The 19,999-nt window shown below is 48.6% G+C and overlaps 3 protein-coding genes across 3 annotated transcripts in view; 2 read left to right on the top strand and 1 right to left on the bottom strand.

The window, feature by feature from the left end:
- LOC119390313 (B-cell CLL/lymphoma 7 protein family member A) overlaps positions 1–19,999 on the top strand; it is a 103,731-nt gene that overhangs the window by 66,699 nt on the left and 17,033 nt on the right. The gene's annotated exons all lie outside the window — the stretch shown is intronic.
- On the bottom strand, positions 927–6,399 carry LOC119391344 (glutathione hydrolase 1 proenzyme-like). The gene is made up of 3 exons (XM_049415252.1): positions 6,390–6,399; positions 2,856–3,136; positions 927–1,184 (listed from the first exon to the last, which is right to left on the bottom strand). Exons 1-3 carry the CDS (start codon positions 6,397–6,399, stop codon positions 927–929), a joined length of 549 nt encoding a protein of 182 aa, XP_049271209.1.
- LOC119391343 (inosine-5'-monophosphate dehydrogenase 2-like) overlaps positions 19,727–19,999 on the top strand; it is a 73,508-nt gene continuing 73,235 nt past the window's right edge. The window contains exon 1 of the mRNA XM_037659025.2: positions 19,727–19,997. Within this exon, the coding sequence (XP_037514953.1) occupies positions 19,733–19,997 (265 nt within the window). The 5' untranslated portion in view covers positions 19,727–19,732. The remainder of the gene's footprint in view (positions 19,998–19,999) is intronic.

The following is a 19,999-nucleotide window of genomic DNA, read 5'->3' as shown; positions in this document are numbered from 1 at the left end:
TTAAAGTGAGCTGCAAGTCGTCATAACTAATCGAACCTTTAGTATAAACGCGCCCGATCTCACGTCGGTGATGATGTACTGGGCAGAATTCACGGAAGATTCACCAACGTTGAGATTCACGGTTTACCGATGAACCTCCGCAGCTCCGCCCACTCATCATCATTCACTCCGTGGATATGCTGTGCTTTTTTTCAAATAAGATATTTCATTTGTTATAGTACCAGCGCTTGTCTTGTCCGTTTGTGCGCTGCCCAACAATGACTATTTATATACACCAGTTACCGTTGGCGGTACCTAGACCTCTGAGGTGGTGCAGCGTGTCAGAGGCTTGTTCGCTATCGCCCACGAGATGGCGCAAAGGCCCAAAGGGCGCGCTTTAAAGGCGTCGCCCCGCTCGTCTTTCAAGTATACTTTCGCTGGAGTTGGGCTGAGTGCCTCCGGCCCTGTACATTGATCTACAGGGCGTGGTCACCCATGCTCGAGCGTTTATCTCTTGAGGGGAGTTCAACGGATGGCTCATAGCTTCGTACGTGTTGTGCTTTCATTGCAAAGTTTGCGTTGAAGCCATAGACCGCACGAGGGTCACTTCGCTCGCTGCAGCAGCCTGAAGTTATAAGGCGCGAATAAGACACGGACGAAGAATAGGAACACACACACGGAGCGCCTTGAACACACACAGGCGCTCCGTGTATGTGTTCCTATTCTTCGTCCGTGTGTTATTCGCGCCTTATAACTTCAAATATGTTAAACCAACAAGCCCATGGAGTCTGCCATTCTTACTGCAGCAGCCGTGTTTGCTAAAGGAATGAGCTGCCAGTTTGTTGCTATAGAATTCATTGCTTCGCCCTTGCAACGAAACTGTGACTTTTTTTATATATGCCGCATATACCGCCTTAATAGAGAAGATATAGCTTCACGTTGCAGGATTACCGTGACCTTGCCCTTCTAGTGGCTCGGTCGTAGTGGACTCTGCCACCGCAGTTGCCTCGGCTGCCATCGTGCTCGGGTTCTCTCGGAATGTCGGCGTAGTGCTCCAGCGCCTCCTTCTCGGAGACGCCGCGAATGGCATCGCGCACTAGCTGCATGTCGAACACGTAGAATATGACGTCCGAGAAGGTGGACGTGTCGCTGATGCGAGCGCTGGTTTTGAGCGCTTGACCTCGGGACACCAGATTGGCCACCGTCTGCATTCGTTCAGCGAAACCACTTTATTTTCACTGAACACTGATGTAATGAATGTAACAGTCGTTTTCAGCGCGCTAGCGGTTAAATGAAGCTTTATTATACGATTACAGAACACTTGTCTTGCTGTTATCGCAGCCTATGTGCTTATTTTAGCACTGCTGCCGTAATCCAAGCCAAGTTGATTCATCAAAAAGAGACGATAAATGCATGCATTGACAGCGCAGCACGTGTAAGGCACCCTAACAACAATACAGCAGCACAGTACGACCAGCGCGGAGGGCCGCATGCCATAGCGCATGCGTTGAAGCAGACGAAATCGAAGACGGCGCCCCAAGCATCGCCACAGGGCGCCTTTTTGGATGCGTTAGAAAAAAAAAAAAGCAAAAAGTTACTCTCTGACGCAACCGAAAGGTGCCTCAAGTGCGCAAAATACAATTTCAAGTTATACATGTTTGTTTTTAAGCGAAATAAGTCTACCTGCGAGGTTTTCTTTTCCTACCAGTAGATTGACCACATCGCTGTTGGGTGACGCTAGCGGTCATTCTTTCACAATTTTCAACATCAAATTAAAAATATAATTCCTTTTTTATGTGGCAAAAAGCATGCTCGTTGCCGCCGATGTGACAAACGGTCTTCTCATTTTCACCACAATCACATTTTAGGGGCGAAGCTCCTTATAGCGGCACCCGTTCGTCCCTCGTAGCGTAGTATGTAACCAGTCTTACGCTTTGACCTGCAAGATGGTGCCGGTGGGAGATTTTTCCTGTGCGTTGTTGAACAATAAAAAATTCGCAGCGTTAGCTAAAAGCCGACTTCTTCTGTCTCTCATTCCCATTAGCAGCCATTCTTTACCTCCAAGGTAGTGCCTGGTGAGATTTCTCCTGTGTGTGATTAAACAATAAAAATTTTGTTCAAAACGCCGTTGATTGATGAAATAAACCAACAAAAGACGCCAGATGTTTTGTAAAAGCAAAACGAAAGAACGCCAGATGTTTCTAAAGCAAAACGAAAAGACGCCAGCTGCTTAACGAAAGACGCCAGATGTTTTCTAAGCAATGGTTTTCTAAACAATGAAAATTCACAGCGTACATGTAAAATTAAAGTGCGCTGCAAGTCGTCATAACTCATCGAACCTTTAGTATAAACGCGCCCGATCTCACGTCGGTGATGATGTACTGCGCAGAATTCACGGAAGATTCACGGTTTACCGATGAACCTCCGCAGCTTCGCCCACTCATCATCATTCACTCCGTGGATATGCTGTGATTTTTTTTTCCTAGCGGTAGACAGTCCCCTTAAGGCGAAAGCCTTGGATGCCTCATCAAACGCGACCTCGTCATCACGTGATGGCGTCACCATATGACGGCATCATGAAGTCAAAGATCGCCAAAATTTATGACGTCACACGATGACGTCATCACATGGCATCGTATGTTGGTTAAAGTTGGGCCGATCACGGAGGCAGTGTAAAACCAGGTGAGGTGCAGAAAGCTTGCAGTGCCTCTGATCCTGGAGGCAGTGCAAAACCACGTTAGGAGGAGAAAGCTTTTAGAGGAGCGCGGGGGAGGATCATTTCATCGAATTAGAAGAAAAGAAGATGGCTTACGCCTTCGAGTCGTCTTAGGCGAATGCATAAGGGACCCTGTAAGTTTTTGTTAACGCTCACGTACGTCATCGACTTTCTCGACAGCGTCGTCGCCGAGGTCTTCCCGGAATGGGTGCGCAAACTTCGTCGCCTCAATGAGCCGATGGTAGGTGAGCGGCCCGTCGCTCAGCAAGTCCTTCCTGCTGGGTCGGAACATATCCATCGTGGCCAGCACGAATGCTAGCAGGGCGCCACCTCCCGGAGGAGGCGGGGCGTGCAGTTGAGCGCCGGCCAATGGCACGCTTTGTACGGGCGCCTTCCACGTGGGTCGGTAGTACACCAGATCCTCCAGGGTCACTAGAGACCCTGCGGCCGAAGAAGGCGAGTCACCGATGAAGAGTTGGTATTGCACAAAACAACCTAAGAAATAAGGTCAGCTCCGCCCACAGCCTTACCTGTTCCTCCCACAGTGAATTTGCATAAATGCTTCATCCAATACATAGTTTTCACGTGACGTCATAGACAGGTTCTCTGCGCTGGGTACCTCAACATGGCGGCCACCGTGACTTTTTATCTAATTAGAGAGTGTCAGTGCGGGGGAGGACACACAGTCGTTCGGTCCCCGCGTTCTTTTGTGCTCTCCCCGCTTTCTCTTCGCCAGCCGCGCCAAAGGGGAACGCGAGGGGGCACCGGCACTAATCGGTGACGCCAATGAAAACTATACGTATACTCTGTTCCAGAAGTTCCGTGCAGCACTGTGGAAGCTACAGGCCTTCTCAACCAATCAGGAAGGCGAACACATCTAAGTGTATCCTTCCGCGCCCTGTCGTCTGCTAGCGGCGAGCGCTGCAGCGAAAGCGGCAAGAGCATCTCGGGACACTGTGCAACTGCGCAGTGAGATGAGCTGTAATTGTGAAAGCGGTTAAATATTCTCGGCACCGTAAAAGCGCGCGTCTTCGAGATACTTGCACGTAGACATTTGAGGGATAGGGTTCAGTGGCTCATGTTTCGGTGGAAAGCGCCGCACTAGCCAAATTGAATATGAAAGCACCACGCTTCATCAGATTTCGTATACGCATGCCTTAACGCACTGTCCCGAACACATTTAGAGCCAACTGCTTCGCTCCCTTGTCGTAAAAGCTGATCCGGGAGCGATATCGCACAGGTGAACCAGGCGCCGCCATTTTGACTAAGGAGTGACCAAATCTGCCACCGCGGACTAATCACAACCCAAGACTGGGTCCTCCGCGGCGCTGTGGACGCTCGGGCTGTGCGGACTACTCATAAAAGTTTAGACAGTGTCGTACCATTCCTTCGCACTTTATAAGTAAAAACATAACACATACGAGCCACAATAGCGTTATTTCTTTCGTCATTTGCATGTTATAACACGTACAAGCAAGAACTCTTTCTTCAGTATCATGGAGCCACAAAAATTGTTTTATACAGAAAATGCGACAAAATCGCCATACAAATCACAGCTACAACACGCAGAGAAGCCTTCAAGTAAAAATCCTCCGACGAGACCGCTTGCAAAAGTCATGAGGACAAATAACGGGCTACGTATATGGGGCACTACATCTCGCTTCGCAACAACCTGCGCTCGAGGGTCGTGTAGCCTTGGCTCTGCTGCACGGAACTTCTGGAACAGAGTATAGTGCTTGCTCATTTTAACGCGAAATCGTTAAAGAGCTCGTTTCGCAGAAATTCCGTTGTCGGTGTCGACGTCATTGGTTGCGAGCGAAAAATCGACGTTGTCCGTGAGCGAAAATTCCGAGACCGATGCAAATAAATAAATAATAATGAAAAATCTTCGGTACGAGTGAGAATCGAACCCAGGCAGTCTGCGTGACAAGCAGGTGATCTACCACGGAGTCACGCCAGTGCTTGAAACTGCTTCGTAAAAAATGCTATAAGAATGTCATGTAATAGAAGGAGTCTCCTCTAACGCATGTAATATTGCGCAAAACGAAGAATTGTGGCGTTGTGGGCACTTCACGCCTGTACTTGCAGTAGGCATTCTAGGATAACTTGAAACGGCCGGTACTACACTCTCACACGTTCCTTCCCTTGCGACACGGTTGAAGGCGGTGCGCACGGTGCCCGATTACGTCGAACGCGGAGAACAAGCGTTCACGAAGTTTTCCAGTTCTTGTGTTTCAGACAGCCGACTTTCACATACAAGCCCACGTTTGTGTCACCGGTTTTAGATCAGAAAATTGTACGTCCTGGTATATTTCGACAGGGATTCTGACATAATTGCTCAGCCAAACGTAATGTTTTAGATAGTAGCGATAACCCTTAATTCTTAACATGCGTTGCATTTACATTAGCCGATAAAAAGTACTTACTGTTCGAGCGGAAACCTGCTAGCACGAATCTCACAGGGGAAAGGCAGGTGCGCCGCGGTTTTGTGAGCGAAGCTGTCATTTTAAGGGCGAAGCCCCTTAGGGTCTCGACTTGTCGGCGGCGCATCGTCGTCTGCTGTCGCCGCGTGCATCGTCGTGACCCACATGATTGCTTGCATCGTCGTGTCCTGTCCATTCGCTTGACCGCAAGAGAGGGCGCCGCCGCCTTAGCGCTCCCCGTGTGGCGAGAGAGAGAGCGAACGGCGAGCGTTGACTATGCAAACGCTCTTTCTGCGATGAACGCTGAACTACCAGCTCGCGAGGAACTAGAACGCGCCCTCGCCCGCGTAAGACAACGCCGACGCAGGCAGCGTCTGCTAGCGAATTTCTTGAAGAAACCCACTGCTCGCGCTGCACAACCGTTCACCGGCCACCCTGTATATATAGGCACTGGATCTTGACCTGCAATGTAGTGCCGGTGGGAGATTTCTCTCGTGTGAATTTAACAATAAAGATTCGCAGCGTGCACGTTAACTAAAAGCAGACTGCGGTTCTCTGCGTCTAATCTTTCTTCGGTCTCTCATTGCCCATTAGCAGTGATTTTGCTGTGGGAAACACAGCACACACTGCACGTTTCGCCACTCCACAGGTTTCACGCTAGTGGAGCTGAAACACCCTTCCCTACATGCTTCGCCCCTCCCCAAATTTTTTTCTTAGGTTGTAACCGAGTATAGCAGATGTGGTTTGAGGCTAGAAAATACGCTTACTTCCGCAACCCATGAGGCAGAACAGTACAGCGTCGTTGGGGTATGGGAAAGAGGAGTGAAAGATAAGAGCGGGAAGGAGAGGCCACCTTCTCTAGAAATGAGTGCCCATCAACACCGAGCGCCAGGCCGGTGTAACTCTCTCCCTATTAGAAAAAGCTAGTGAGTACCCGGCAGCACTGGGAATCGAACCCAGTATGTCCCGCATTGGAGACGGACGCTCTAACCACTCCACCGCAAGAACAAGAAAAACCTAGGTTTGACAAACTGCACGCTTTATTTACATTGAAACACGGATTTAAACTTCCATGTTTTACTACAGCTGCAGCACTGTGGACAAGATCTCCACGGCCAGATGCATTCCTAAGCTGGTGCCTAACGCTTTTGTACGAACTGTCAGCGTTTTCGAGACTATTCGTCGTTGTTTTGGGTAAGATATGTAAACGTTGCTCACTTCCTTGCAATGTAATAAAATGTTCGCAAAACCAAATATTCGCTTCCCCTCACCATGGCTCATTTAGCGGGGCTATGGTCCTTCTGCAACGAGCACTAAGGTAGAAACAGACAACGGTACTTAGTGTTATACAGGAGGGTGTACCCTACGAGGGTATTGAACAAATGTACTTTCGTTCTTCGCAGTCGTACCATTTCCTTGTGTGTTAAAGCGAAACCCTTAAATGCCTCATCAAACGCGAAAATTGACCGTCGGCGTCCCGAGGCGTCGGGCACAGCACGAGTGATGCAAACAATCACGTGATGACGTCACATATTGGTATGACGTCACGCGACGTAATGTCACATGATGCCGTATTCACATGACATCGTAGCTTGGTCAAACTTGGGCCGATCACGGAGGCAGTGCAAAACTAGGTGAGGTGCCTCCGATCCTGGAGGCAGTGCAAAACAATGCTAGGTGCTCAAAGCTTTCGGAGGGTGGCGGGGCAGGATCAATACATCGACTGAGAAGGAAAAGAAGAAGGCTTTCGACTTCGAGTCGCCTTAGGTGAATGCATAAGGGACTCCGTAAGTTTTTAATGTTCTATTTTGGTCAGTTGTGCTATTTAACAGGATTTTACAATACTTCTTATGTTGTCGTTACTGTTTGTTTCTTGTTATCGTGCACAGTTATCGTGTTATATCAGTTGGAGGTGTCCGCCTGTCCTCGTTGGCCTCGTCTGCCGTCCCGTTCGTCTATCGTTGCACCGCAATTCTAGTATTAAGTCGATCATTGCGCTCCATGTAAACTCTGCCAGAGGACCACAGCGCAAGCGCCGTAAACATACCGAGCTCTTCGAGGTCCCCGACGAACTGCCTGGCCAGCGTTCCTTGGCTGAGCGCCTTGGGACCCTCGCGCGCCACTCGGAGGAGGGTGAGGGCGAGTGCAGGCTGCAGCAGCGTCTCGTTCTCGCGGTACACCGCATCCGTTTTTCGGTTCCAGAAAATGTGCCTGCACGAGCGCGCGCCGTAAGAGGCACAGCCCGATTCAGCCAAAAAACCTCCGAATGAAGCTTTGTTCTGTAAAGCGTGCTTCACCGCATCAGTACAGTTATGGCGGGTAAGCGGTTTTTACAACGCACTAGCGAATTTTGTTCGATCGATAGATAGATAAGAGAAAGATAGAATAGATAGATAGATAGATAGATAAGAAAGAAAGAAAGAAAGAAAGAAAGAAAGAAAGAAAGAAAAGAAGAAGAAAGAAAGAAGAAAGAAAGAAAGAAAGAAGAAAGAAAGAAAGAAAGAAAGAAAGAAAGAAAGAAAGAAAGAAAGAAAGAAGAAAGAAAGAAAGAAAGAAAGAAAGAAGAAAGAAAGATAGATAGATAGATAGATAGATAGATAGATAGATAGATAGATAGATAGATAGATAGATAGATAGATAGATAGATAGATAGATAGATAGATAGATAGATAGATAGATAGATAGATAGATAGATAGATAGATAGATAGATAGATAGATAGATAGATAGATAGATAGATAGATAGATAGATAGATAGATAGATAGATAGAAGAAACGAGAGACAGGGAGGGGAGAAATTCTGTGACGAGAATTGAGCAGAGCACAAACCTTGAAAAATGCACCAACTGGGGGAGAGAGTAGGCAGGTGGGTATGGCCACGCGTCGTTATATCAGGCTGTATAAACCTGGGCCCGCATTTTCAAGAAGGTCTCGCGCAGTAGCAAGGTATGCGACCGGGGCTAGCTGTTGCGGAACCATGGTGTACGACAGCGCGCACATAGATAATGGACGAAGAGGGAACTACGAAGGAACACAAGCGCTGACTACCGCCGTACAATGGTTTTGTGAGGAAAAACTTTCAGCCAATTATATTGTTACGCAATGAACCGCAACACCCTATGGCACGGCGGCACTAGCGAACTAGAAGCTTCGGGAATTTGATCACTTGCGCACGAAAACATACACAAAATAAATCCTACAAAAACCTTCTCCTCGGAAATTGTTGTGCGGATCATTTTTAATGTCACTTAATAGGCTTATTGTGTTGTTTACCCATAAAAGAAACGTCATAATCACTGACGAAAACGCCGATAAAGGAAACTGACGTCCCATCGAGGGTGAATACTTCTGACAACGCACTACGTGCTCTTGTTCGGGTTGCTCCCCGGACTGTCTACGTCCCTGATGGGAGCAGATCCTCTTCACACTTTTTTGCTCTTAGAAAGCCGATAAGCTTAAAAGTGGGATGGACACTGTCAGCGTTCGGCTTACCTGAGAGAGCGTCTCCGGGCGATGGTTTTCTGGTAACGCGCCAAAATGGCCGCCAGCTCCGGGTATACGGGAAAGCCGAAGTGCGCCAGCGAGATGGCACTCTCGAACAGCGATGACCAAGAAAGGCGACCGAATCGCGAATGCAGGGCTTCGAGCCCGGCAAGGTAACCTGGAGTGGCTATGACCTTAGCGCCAGAACTCGACGCGGCTGCAAGCAGGCCGTAAAATGCGTCTGTAAGCAAAGCGGACAACAACAACAACAACAACAACAACAACAACACAACAACAACAACAACAACAAAACAACAGCAGATAACGTTATGTTTCCTACCCACGTTAGAGCTTGGGAGGTGTTCGACAAAGCGTTGACGACCATTTTGCTCGCGCATGCGTGTCCCTTCAGTCAAATGACCTTCAATACCTTGCCTTTGCCCGACATTCGTAAAAACACGCCAGGCCTGCGCGGGACACGCAGCACAGTCACAGCGAAAGCTTGAAGAGCGGCAGTTCTAGAGCCCATTGTAAACTCTCTTGCATCAGCTAATACAAGTAAACTTCCAGGGTATCCACTACGCAATAAATCATAATTTTTATTAAGTAGGGAAGCACCCATATGCTATTCTTGGTCATTAAGCGGGGAAGCGAGGTACTCACTACACATCTGTAAGGCATTATGCCACTTTATTGCTGCTGTGCTGATGACGATTAAGAATTATGACTGACACTTTGTAGTGGGTGGGAAGCTTTAAACCACACACCCGTTGAGCCACTCGCATTGTGTGACGCCTGTTTGTTATTTTAGTCTTCTACCATGCTATATTGCTTGTATTAACGCGATTCCTTGCCCGGCATGACGCCTGCATAGGGTCTTCTTGCGAAGGAGCTTCAAGCACCAGCGTGGCTCTGTAGTAGAATACTCGACTACTGCGCAGAGGGCCGGGCTCAAATCCCATCCGATCCTGGATATTTTTTCTTATTTCGTTTGTTATCATTTCGAGCGATAGCGGTTACGGACACCGGTTACAGCGGCGGCGGACAACTACGGCACCAAAAACGACTGTTCTTGTGCTCTCATAACAGCTTTTGCTGTAATAATTGTGTAATTATAGTGCCTTTGGCCCGTACCCCTCGTCTGCGTCTCAGTATTTTGACGACGTCCGTACTATTGTATGCATTTATTATACGCTTCATCCTCATCTGTACGTTATTGTAATCATTATCATCCGTTTGTCTACCCATCTTCATCGTCTCCGGGTGTGCTATCATAACCGTGCCCGTGGCCCTTGTTCGCTCCCGAGTTCGCGACCAAATAAATGTCGTTCCAACCCAGACGTCATACTATATACAGAGTGAGGGATTTGTACTACGTTGGCGATATGTGTGCGTGTGTACAACACGCACGCACGCACGCGCACGCATGCACGCGCACGCATGCACGTTGATGCGTTCACCGTTGATCGTTGACAGTTGATGCTTACGGCTGGAAGCGTTCACGTCCTCCTCCGTCTCGCTCATGTTCCTCGGAGCCATCGGGAGCGCATCCAGTACGACCACCTGCTTGGATTGCCTGCGCCGAATGAAAGCGCGCGTCCATTAGTAGATGGTGTCAACAGCGCATTATACATTCGCAGTTGTAGCGAAGTACAGCCAAAGATTAAGTGCGCCACGAACTTAGTTACATTATTAAACGAGCCCAGAATTACACGGACATTTTTTCCGCCTCTCGAATTACGATTATGTGGGCAGCCGCACATAACCACTCGATCGTGCCGGAAATCGAAACCGAGACCATTTGCTCGGCAACATAACGCCGTAGCCGTCGACCGGCGCTATGTATGGAGAACACATATGGTCAGCAAGTCTGCATCTTTTCTGCTTCATATGATGAATTTCTCAAATTAGGTGCGATCTGTTAGAATTCTGAAACAAGTGGTGGTGTCACATATTGTGACGCCTGTGCAATTTTCCCATATAAGCATGCCCTCAAGTTTGTAATTAAGAGGTTAATTAAGGTACAGTTAATTACCCTGATGTGTAACTTTAGTAACGGCAAAGTATTTCCCCGCTGACTTAGGGTTTGTTTGCGAAGACGACAGTGGTCTTACGGTCACAGTTATTTTATAAGGAAAGTTCTGTGTTGGATAAAAAAAAGGATCACAGTTTCGGCGCAAGGGCGAAACAATGAGTGCGACGGCAACAAATTTGAACCTTATAAGAAGCGAGGATAGCAGCTAACTCCTTTAGCATCTCACTTGGCGCAAATCAACAAAGCGCTGGCGTAAGGACAAGCGACTGCTGCAGCGAGCGAAGCGACCTTCGTGCTGCCCATCACTTCATCGCAAACACAGCAGAGCGCAGCACATACAAAGGCGCGAGGTGTCCGCTGATCTCCGTCAAGGGAGGGCGCGTGCGACCGCTCCCGGCAGCCCAAAGCACGCAGTTCCCGAGGGAGCCACGCAGCACTCTCTCCGTGACCCCCTCCCCCCTCCCCCCATTGGTCTTTCTCGCTACGGAAGACGGCCGGACCGTTTACACTCCGCTTGATGGCGTGAGGGGCCATCGCCTGGCCTCTTACGCTTTCACTCGCACATAGAACATACGTCGCGTGGGTCAATTTCATCGCCCGTGGACTTTATACGGAACCTCAGGGCGACGGCAAAAAAAAAAAATGCGCCTGGAGTGTGCATATAATTGCTACCGGAAAAAATTCATAGGATCCCTTATGCATTTGCCTAAGACGACTCGAAGGTGAAAGCAATCTTCTTTTTCTTCTTAGTCGTTGTACTGATCCTCTCCGCCCCGCTCCGAAAGCTTTCCGCAAGTGGCGTGGTTTTGCACAACCTCAAGGATCAGAGACATTGCAAGCATAGAGTTAATATACTGACTCTAGAGGAAAAGCTCCCCATAGGGCCCATGCATTGAAACCTATAACCGCATGGGTTCCGCCATGATGGAACAAAACGATCGTTGCCAGCGTTGCCAGACCCTGAGACGCTCACTATATTTGACGGTAGTAATCTACTACCAACCTAAGCCAGCTGCGCTCTTCATTGTTTTTTTGCCCCCTTATGACGGTTGTCAAGCGGTCCGGTTGACGTTAATACTTCCACCTGTTTGTACGTCACACTCCCTACCAAAGTGGCGACGTCATCACGTGACGAAGCGAAGTCAGGCTGTGGTCGCGCGCTGAGTTCATCACATATCCACGCTTTTTCAGCCATTGCTGAGCCGTAAAACAGAAAAATTTGACGCAGCGGCGAATGTGAGTGAGACATCTCCCGAAAGCTTCAATCAAAACTAAAGTTACACGACGAAGCTTTTATCGTTAAAAAGTATTAAAAAATCGGTTGCGATAGTTCGTAATAACTTTCAGCCTCATCTCTTCTTTGGCCGTCCCGTTTTGCACTATTTTCAGTGAAAGAAGAAAGGGCGTCACATGAAGTCGATTACGAAAACGCACACAACGGGACACTCATCACGACGCGAACGAAGTCAGGGGCTTAACACGACGCGCAAACCGGCGCAATCGCCCGCAAGCACACACCGGCACACACTTTCGCGAGTGTTGATATGGTGGTGCATCAGTTAACCAGACCGCAAACGCTCCTTTCCGCGCGCAGTGTTGCCGTCTTACGCAAAATAAACACAAAACAATATCCGCAAGTTTTTAATTGTGCGCCTTTAGCTGATATGTGATGGCAAGAATACGTTTCCAAGTCACTTTTGTGGTTATAGGTCGCGGCCCAGCTTTGATGATATTAACTCTATGGCATCTACCTGTTTTTTGCGCAGCCTACGTTTGGCCCCCTTATCGCCTTACTAACGTGATGAACGGCCAAAATATGTAGCGCGGCACTATGACGCGTACACGCATATTTTTTGCCGTACCCGACGCCGCCTCTCACTTTTCGTAGACATCTAAGGTTATCGCCTTACTAAAGCGAGGCGCGGGACGCGTACACGCACGGTCCTCCGGCGGTGGCAGGCCCCGGCCACCCACTCGGTGCGGGGCCACCACGGCCATGCAGACGGCGAAGGCCACCGCGCAGTCGGCGACGGTGCCCCCTCGGCCGTACACTTGTCTGCGGAGTGAAACGTGTCTGTCGTGTATTTCGCATTGCGGAGCGCGCGGGATAGGTGGAACGAGGCTATTTTCGCTCAACAAAATCTTGATAAAACGAAAAAAAAGGGGAGGGGGAGGGCACTTGCACTGTCCTTGCCATTTGTCGGTTTTCATTCATTTGCTTTTGTCACGGCATATTGTACATAAAATTGTTCACGTTGTACAGCTACTGCCATGTATAATGCTAACCTGGGCCTTGTCAAGCCGTTCGAACGGCTTTAAGCCCAGCATACCTTCCAGCTTATTGTCTGGTCAATAAAATTTGATTCTGATGTCTGTATACGGGTGCGCACACAAAAAAATTAATAATGTGAGCCATTGCACTCTGCAAAGGTGGGTCACAAGCGAACACAGAACTTTGAACAAAAGTACGAAATCATTTATTGTCTTGATCGGTGGTCATCGTGACCATGCTGCGCAAACAAATTTATTGTGGCTGTTCCCTGCGTCTTTTCTCATAGGCACGTTGCTCTTCGGTAGTTCTAACAATACGTGGCCTTACCATACCAGCTGAAGAACACAAATGGAACTTACTAACTCGACATCTACTGGTTCCATTTATTTACTGGTTCCACTTATTTTATGGTATTCTGTTGGGGATGACCATGTCCACTTCGGGAAGCCGGAGGAGTCTAGCCACGCACGTTATCGGAGCGCGGATGTTTTTGTTGACTGACACGAAAAATACACATAATAACCCTGGCTTCGCTGCAAAAAACTCAAGGGCCGCTTATGTATTCGCCTACTCGATGGCGAAAGCCATCGTCTTTTAGATGCGAAGTATCTTAAGGCCGAGCTCAATCCGGTGGTGGTGGTGTGCGGCGTGACCACCCTTACTGCGCATGCGCATACCCTCTCCACACACCTCGTCTCCACTCACCCTATCCCCTTCCCCTCTCCCCTTCCCCTCTCCACTTTCCCTCCCCATTTTCCATCTCTCCTCCCCTCTCCACTTCCCCTCTCCCCTCACCCTCTCCCCTCCCCCTCTCCCCTTCCCCTTTCCACTCTTCCTCTGAAACGCGGGCTGGACATGCCGAAATTCTCTCCTGCGCAACGCCGCGATGAGCTCGAGCGCATGCGCGTCCCCTCCCCTTCTTTCTCCTCTCCTACGCTGCCCCCCTCTCGCCCGCCTGTCGACCGCGTTCCCCGCTCGCCCTGCGAGAATTAACGGCCAGGCTAGATGGAAGATACGACGCGCGTAGCGTCCCTCTTCGCGTTCCACGACGCGAGGTCGGTAGCATGCCCAACGAACGCCAACGGAACGCGATCGTGCAAGTGCTCCGGCTTCGCATCGCCTCATGGTCCCCTTTAGCGGGAGATGGTGTAATTTTTTCTTTCTCCTCTCTTTCGCCCCCGTAATCTTTCTGCACCTAGCACGTTTTAACAGCGAGGCTGTTCTATAGCTCGGCGGAAAATGTGTAGCCGGGCTCGAAAACTATCATCGTCATGAACGGGTATGTGCCACAATGTGCCACAGAATTTGGGTAAATCCCACTACTCACTGCTACGGCGTGGCCTGTAATAACCCTGAGAACGGGTACAGACAGAGAGAGAGAGAAAGAAAGAAAGAAAGAAAGAAAGAGAAGAGAGAGAGAGAGAGAGAGAGAGAGAGACGGGAAGAAAGATATAAAGAAAGAGAAAAATTCTTGCCGAAAAAAAATTCTTCACGAGGCGGTATTCGAACCCGCGTACCCTCGATCCGAAGACGAGGGTCCTGTCCACTCGGCTATCCAGGCACGCTAGCAGAGCATAGCATAGCCTTGTATAGTAAAGCGTAGCAGATGGTGGGAAATGGAAGTGAGCGTGAGGAAGAGAGATGTAATAGTGAGGAAGGTGGAAAGGAGGAGGGTAGAGAGTAAAGCGTAGCACATAAAGAACGAGAAATAAAGAAATAGAGGGAAAGAAATGAAGAGAAAAGAAAAAAGAGGGACAGGGAGAACATCAACGAAAAAAGAGAGCAGTAAGTAGAGAGAGAGAGAAAAAAATAGAATGAAAGAGGAAGCAAGCATCGCGTCGTCTAGCGACTAGATACCACACACCACCTGGCCAAGCCGCGCTTGCGCAGTAGCTAAACCACTCCCACCAACGGAGACATCGCGCGCAACCTCCGCTCCATAGTGCGTAGCCTGGCTGCGTACTCCCGAGGAGGAAGCCGCGCATCTCGAAGCTAGGCGTGTCGGTCGACGGGGAGTACGAGCGGCGATGGGCCCGAACTTCGCTATGCCAAGCTTTGCGCGACTTTGTGCAAACTGCCCGCATTTTTTTTTTTGCGCTGCCTCCGGGATCGGAGGCATTGCAAGCTTTTTTGCACCTCGTATACCTCTGTAATCGGCGCACCTAAGTATGACCAAGCGATGAAGTCATGTGATGACGTCACAATGACGTCACACATGACACAACAGTGACGTCACTTAGACGTCACGACGACGTCACCACATGATGATGAATCTTTTGCATCACTCGTGTTCACGCCGACGGTTACTTTCCGTGTTTGATGAGACATCTAAGGCTTTCGCCTTAAAACTCGGATCGCTTCACCTGGGTATCGCTCCGCACAGGTCGGGCACGTCGGCCGCGGTGGTGTGGTTGGTGTAGGGCATGGTGACTCTCAGGTCGCCGCCAGAGATGCGGAGCTCGACGCTGCCGTCGGCGTTTCCGCTTGCCTTCCGGCGTGCGTACACCACGGCCAGTATGAGGCTCAGCTCGACCAGTCCGGCCATGACGAGCGAGTAGAGCGTGGTCCATTCGCTGCTTCGGCGGTTGGTCAGCCTCCTCTGGGGGGAGCTACCCCCGGCACCGACGTCGACTGAAGTGCGACCGCTCGCACTGCGTTCTCTTGAAAGATCAAAATATACGTACGTGCCTATACATATACAGAACAGCACGGCGACGCCGACGGCTAAAACCCGCCGAGAGTGTCCATACAGTTACTATAGCAATAAAATGATTAGGAGACAATTTAATCATTTGATTGATGTATTTACCCTCCGTCGTTGCTTAGCACGTAAGGCGTCACGCTGCTAAGCTCGAGAGCGTGGGTTCGATTACCAGACTCGGCGGCGGCATTTCGATGGGGGGCGAAATGGAAGGAACATCCGTGAATCTCCATGCTCACCTCGCGAACCGTTCCTTGAGAACATTAATCCGGTTATCTAATAGGGACACAATAGCGCGCCTCATCTAGGCTGGATACTAACAATGAAGAAAGCTTTCTTCTCCTCCGTCGCAGAATTGTGCTATCTGCTCGATAACATTATATCCATATCCTGTTGGGAACTCTAACAAGTTCGCCAGTACGCTCACAAACTGCATTGCAGAAAAGAAAAGTGCAATGAATCTACACTATAACGTTACTTCTGTGTGCTTCTGCGCATTAATACCGTGTTTACTCCAGTAGTTTTACTCGTGGCATCGCATCTTGTTTTCTATACTACACACTGATGGATATCGCTGTCTTTATACTTAAAAGCCGCGGGCTTTTTCGTTGGGATGAGTGAAGTCAGGTTGCTCTCCTAACCCTGCAACACTCACTCACTCACTCACTCACTCACTCACTCACTCACTCACTCACTCACTCACTCACTCACTCACTCACTCACTCACTCACTCACTCACTCACTCACTCACTCACTCACTCACTCACTCACTCACTCACTCACTCACTCACTCACTCAATCAATCAATCAATCAATCAATCAATCAATCAATCAATCAATCAATCAATCAATCAATCAATCAATCAATCAATCAATCAAACACTTACTCAGGCCTCGCCGACTGACGAAGCTGGTAATCGGGGACTCCTTCGTCCAATACCGCCGGCCTAAGAGCAAAGATGGAAATAAAAAGAGAGACGTCGTCAAACGACAACCTTTTGCGAGTTGAGGATTCAACGAAAAAGTATTTTCTAAACATTAAGCGATGAAGTAATGGATGGAAGTGCACTGTCTGATATACACGAATGACGAAGGGAAAGAACCAATGAGGTTGTAATTTTGTATACACCGCACTCTTTAGATTGACAGTGTTCGCTCTAAAATAACACCGACAGAAGAACGTCAGGATTAGTACTCGTGCTGCTCTACACACGTCGAAGTTCTTGAATGCTCTGGCGCATCCGCGTTTGCATCATCCCATCGGCACAGCAATCGTGTCACTCGAATACAAAAAAAAAGCGGATATTTTTCACTTGCCTTGGCCACTCGGGCTGCTGAGCAACGTTCATAACGCTTGAAGCCGGTCAACCACAGACGTACAAAACGGCTTTCCGCCAATCGAACTTCTTCGTCTTCTTTCTCAACACGGCGGAACAAAGTGGAGTGAAATTTGCCATATACTGCTGCTTCTGCTGATGATGATATCCTCACTCTGATGGCGCTCATCCACAAAGGGGGATGAGCCTAGAACGGCAGGATCTTTAAGGTAAAGACCTATTAAGCTAAAAAAAACAAACACTGCTGATGTGGATAACACCTCTAGTTGTGTTCGAGACTCGTAAACTTCGACATAATCACAGCTTATCATAACGATAGCCCACACTACCTATTCCCCGCATGAACCCGGATCTAACTTACCGGAAATGGCCAGAAAGTTGACTGATAATTGCCAGAAAATTATTCGCATTTGGAAACCGAATACTTTATCGACTGAAGATGTACTGAGAAATGTAAGTTAATGTAAAGGCAAACAGTTGTTTCATTTATCAGCGGATGTTATGGCCAGCTACTGATACGACAGCAAACAACTAGTACTGCTGCTGCTGCTGCTGCTACTACTACTACTACTACTACTACTACTACTACTACTACTACTACTACTACTACTACTACTACTACTGCTGCTGCTGCTGCTGCTGCTACTACTACTGCTACTGCTACTACTGCTACTACTACTACTACTACTACTACTACTACTACTACTACTACTACTACTACACTCTACTGCTGCTACTACTACAGCTACTGCTGCTGCTGCTGCTGCTGCTGCTGCTGCTACTACTACTACTACTACTACTACTACTACTACTACTACTACTACTACTACTACTACTACTACTAGCATACTGCTAGTATATTACCACCACCACCACCACTACTACTACTGTTACTGATGCTGCTACTACTATTACTAAACTACTACTACGGCTAACTACGCTGCCTCTACTGCTACCGAGGCCAATTAACTCCGCGATTATATTCTTCTTGACTTTATCAGACCTATTCGAGCTTATACACCAGAGCACGCCTGTCTCGCACCCAGGCTGCTGGCGAGCCGAGCGGATACTCTCGCACCCAGACGCCGGGCTGACCGGGGCTGCCAAGGCGCGCGCGGGCTGCACCAAGTAACAGGGCAAGCAGCAGTTCTGAGGCTTTAAAGTGCGAAAAAGTACCCGTTCACGCCGCTTCAGCGTATAAGAGCTCGCCTGGGCACTACTGCGTCGTCTTTGGATGCCAAACAAGCTGCGCAACAAGAGGATAATAGCGTTGTCTGCGACGATTACGACGCGCCACGGAAATAGTGCCGGTGCGGTGTTTTCAGCTTCGCCTCGAGTGGATAACTGTGATTCCAGCAGAAAAACTAGGAGCCGAGTGAAAATGCGCGAGTAAGTACACTAACAGCGTGTATTCTGCAGTGTGATGCCCACCTATTTCATTTTGCGAACCTAATTTGCGTGACACACAGCTGGGTTGAAGGCAGGCGTGAGCTTTGTGTGGGGGTGCACTTCATACCTTTGAGCGTTTCCTTTGACGAAAATCTAGTGCAAGGTAGTGCTTTCAAGCACAAGCAATCAGCATGCTTTGCCACTTTCAACTTAATAGCTTTAGTGCTTTTGATGGCATCCACGCCTTCGAGATTTCGTCTTCAAAAGGTAATAAATGGCACGGTGCTCCTCAACAGCTGGCCAGAATTTCGTGCTTTCATTTCAGTGTTTGATGTCCCCAAATTTATTTGGACACAAGGCATCCAGCTGCACATAATACATATATTGGCACGTAAGTAAACAGTACTCGCGCCAGTGTCCTTTACGTCGCAGGCGTAGCTAACCGGCTTAACTAAGAGTAGCACAGTTTCGCTTGTAAAGCACCATCGTTACAAGAATAAAATAGCGCAGGTAGCTTCCAAAAGGGATCGCTGAACGATACTTCAGGTTATACTCTCTGATAGCACGCTTTTGTGAGCAAGACGCATTATTGTAAGAGCGCCCGTGAAACAAAAATTACGTTCCGCGAAACTACCCGTAAAGCGTACTCTAATTATTACGCGATGCATGCTGAAATGATGAGCTTTCACAAAACTTTGTGCACAACTTGTAATATGATGCAACAAAACATCGTTTCACTCTTTCGCGAGCTGCACTGCAATTACGATTCACGCGTACTACAGCGAGACCGTTTTTTTTACAAATGTAACAGCGTACGTATCTGACGAGGTTGCTTCCGCAGCCCACTCAGCACGTGCTGTATACATTGTGGACTTGCATGAGGAAGATGTTCTTGATGTTCCAATAAAATCAGCGAAAATGTCCAGGCTAGAAAAGACGCGAAACACGCTCTCCGATGCGCTGAGTTTCGGAAGTTTCACGTTTGCTCTGTGTAGCGTCTGCTGGCGTGGCAGCCCGCGCGTGTTGTTTCGTCGCGTGTGCGATAGATGGCGCGACGCGCGATGCAAATATTGCGATGCGCATGGAATTTGCTGTGTTCTGGTCTATAGGCACGCATACGCAGGAATTCCGCATTTTTATTTATTGTAGTATTTTCGCGCTCCGCTATCACGCGGCGTTACTACAAATGTCGCTTCCGGCTTTGGTAGTCAAAGGAAGTCGTTGCTGCAGTATTCTACAAAACAGTTCTTTTTTTTAAAATCGCATCTCTACTTTGATTACCTCAAATATATTTTGAACAAAATTTTCAGTTAATAATTTAAATATAATTTTTACCTCCTTCTCGTGCGAGGCTTAGTAGTGGGTAAGCGTCTCGTTTGGTGCATTAAGAACAAGATCATGTCGGTGAAGGCGACATTCCACGAGGATGGTCTCACCGCCCAACAGTTACTCGGATACAATGAAGGGCTGACCTACAACGACTTCATCATCCTACCCGGCTACATCGACTTCGATGCTCAAGAAGTCGACCTCACGTCCAAGCTCACGAAAAAGATTGACCTCGAGGTACCCTTGGTGTCATCGCCCATGGACACGGTCACGGAGTCGGAGATGGCCATCGCCATGGCGCTCTGCGGGGGCATCGGCATCATCCACCACAACTGC

This window comes from Rhipicephalus sanguineus, chromosome 4, assembly GCF_013339695.2.
Source record: "Rhipicephalus sanguineus isolate Rsan-2018 chromosome 4, BIME_Rsan_1.4, whole genome shotgun sequence".
NCBI lineage: Eukaryota > Metazoa > Arthropoda > Arachnida > Ixodida > Ixodidae > Rhipicephalus > Rhipicephalus sanguineus.
The sequence above is the reverse complement of the archived record's forward strand: the minus strand, read 5'-3'. Positions and strand labels throughout refer to the sequence as shown.

Coding starts and splice junctions, on each gene's coding strand:
- LOC119391344 (XM_049415252.1), bottom strand. Junction 1,185..2,855: donor CTGTCGAGAAAGTCGATGAC/GTACGTGAGCGT, acceptor GAACGAATGCAG/ACGGTGGCCAATCTGGTGTC.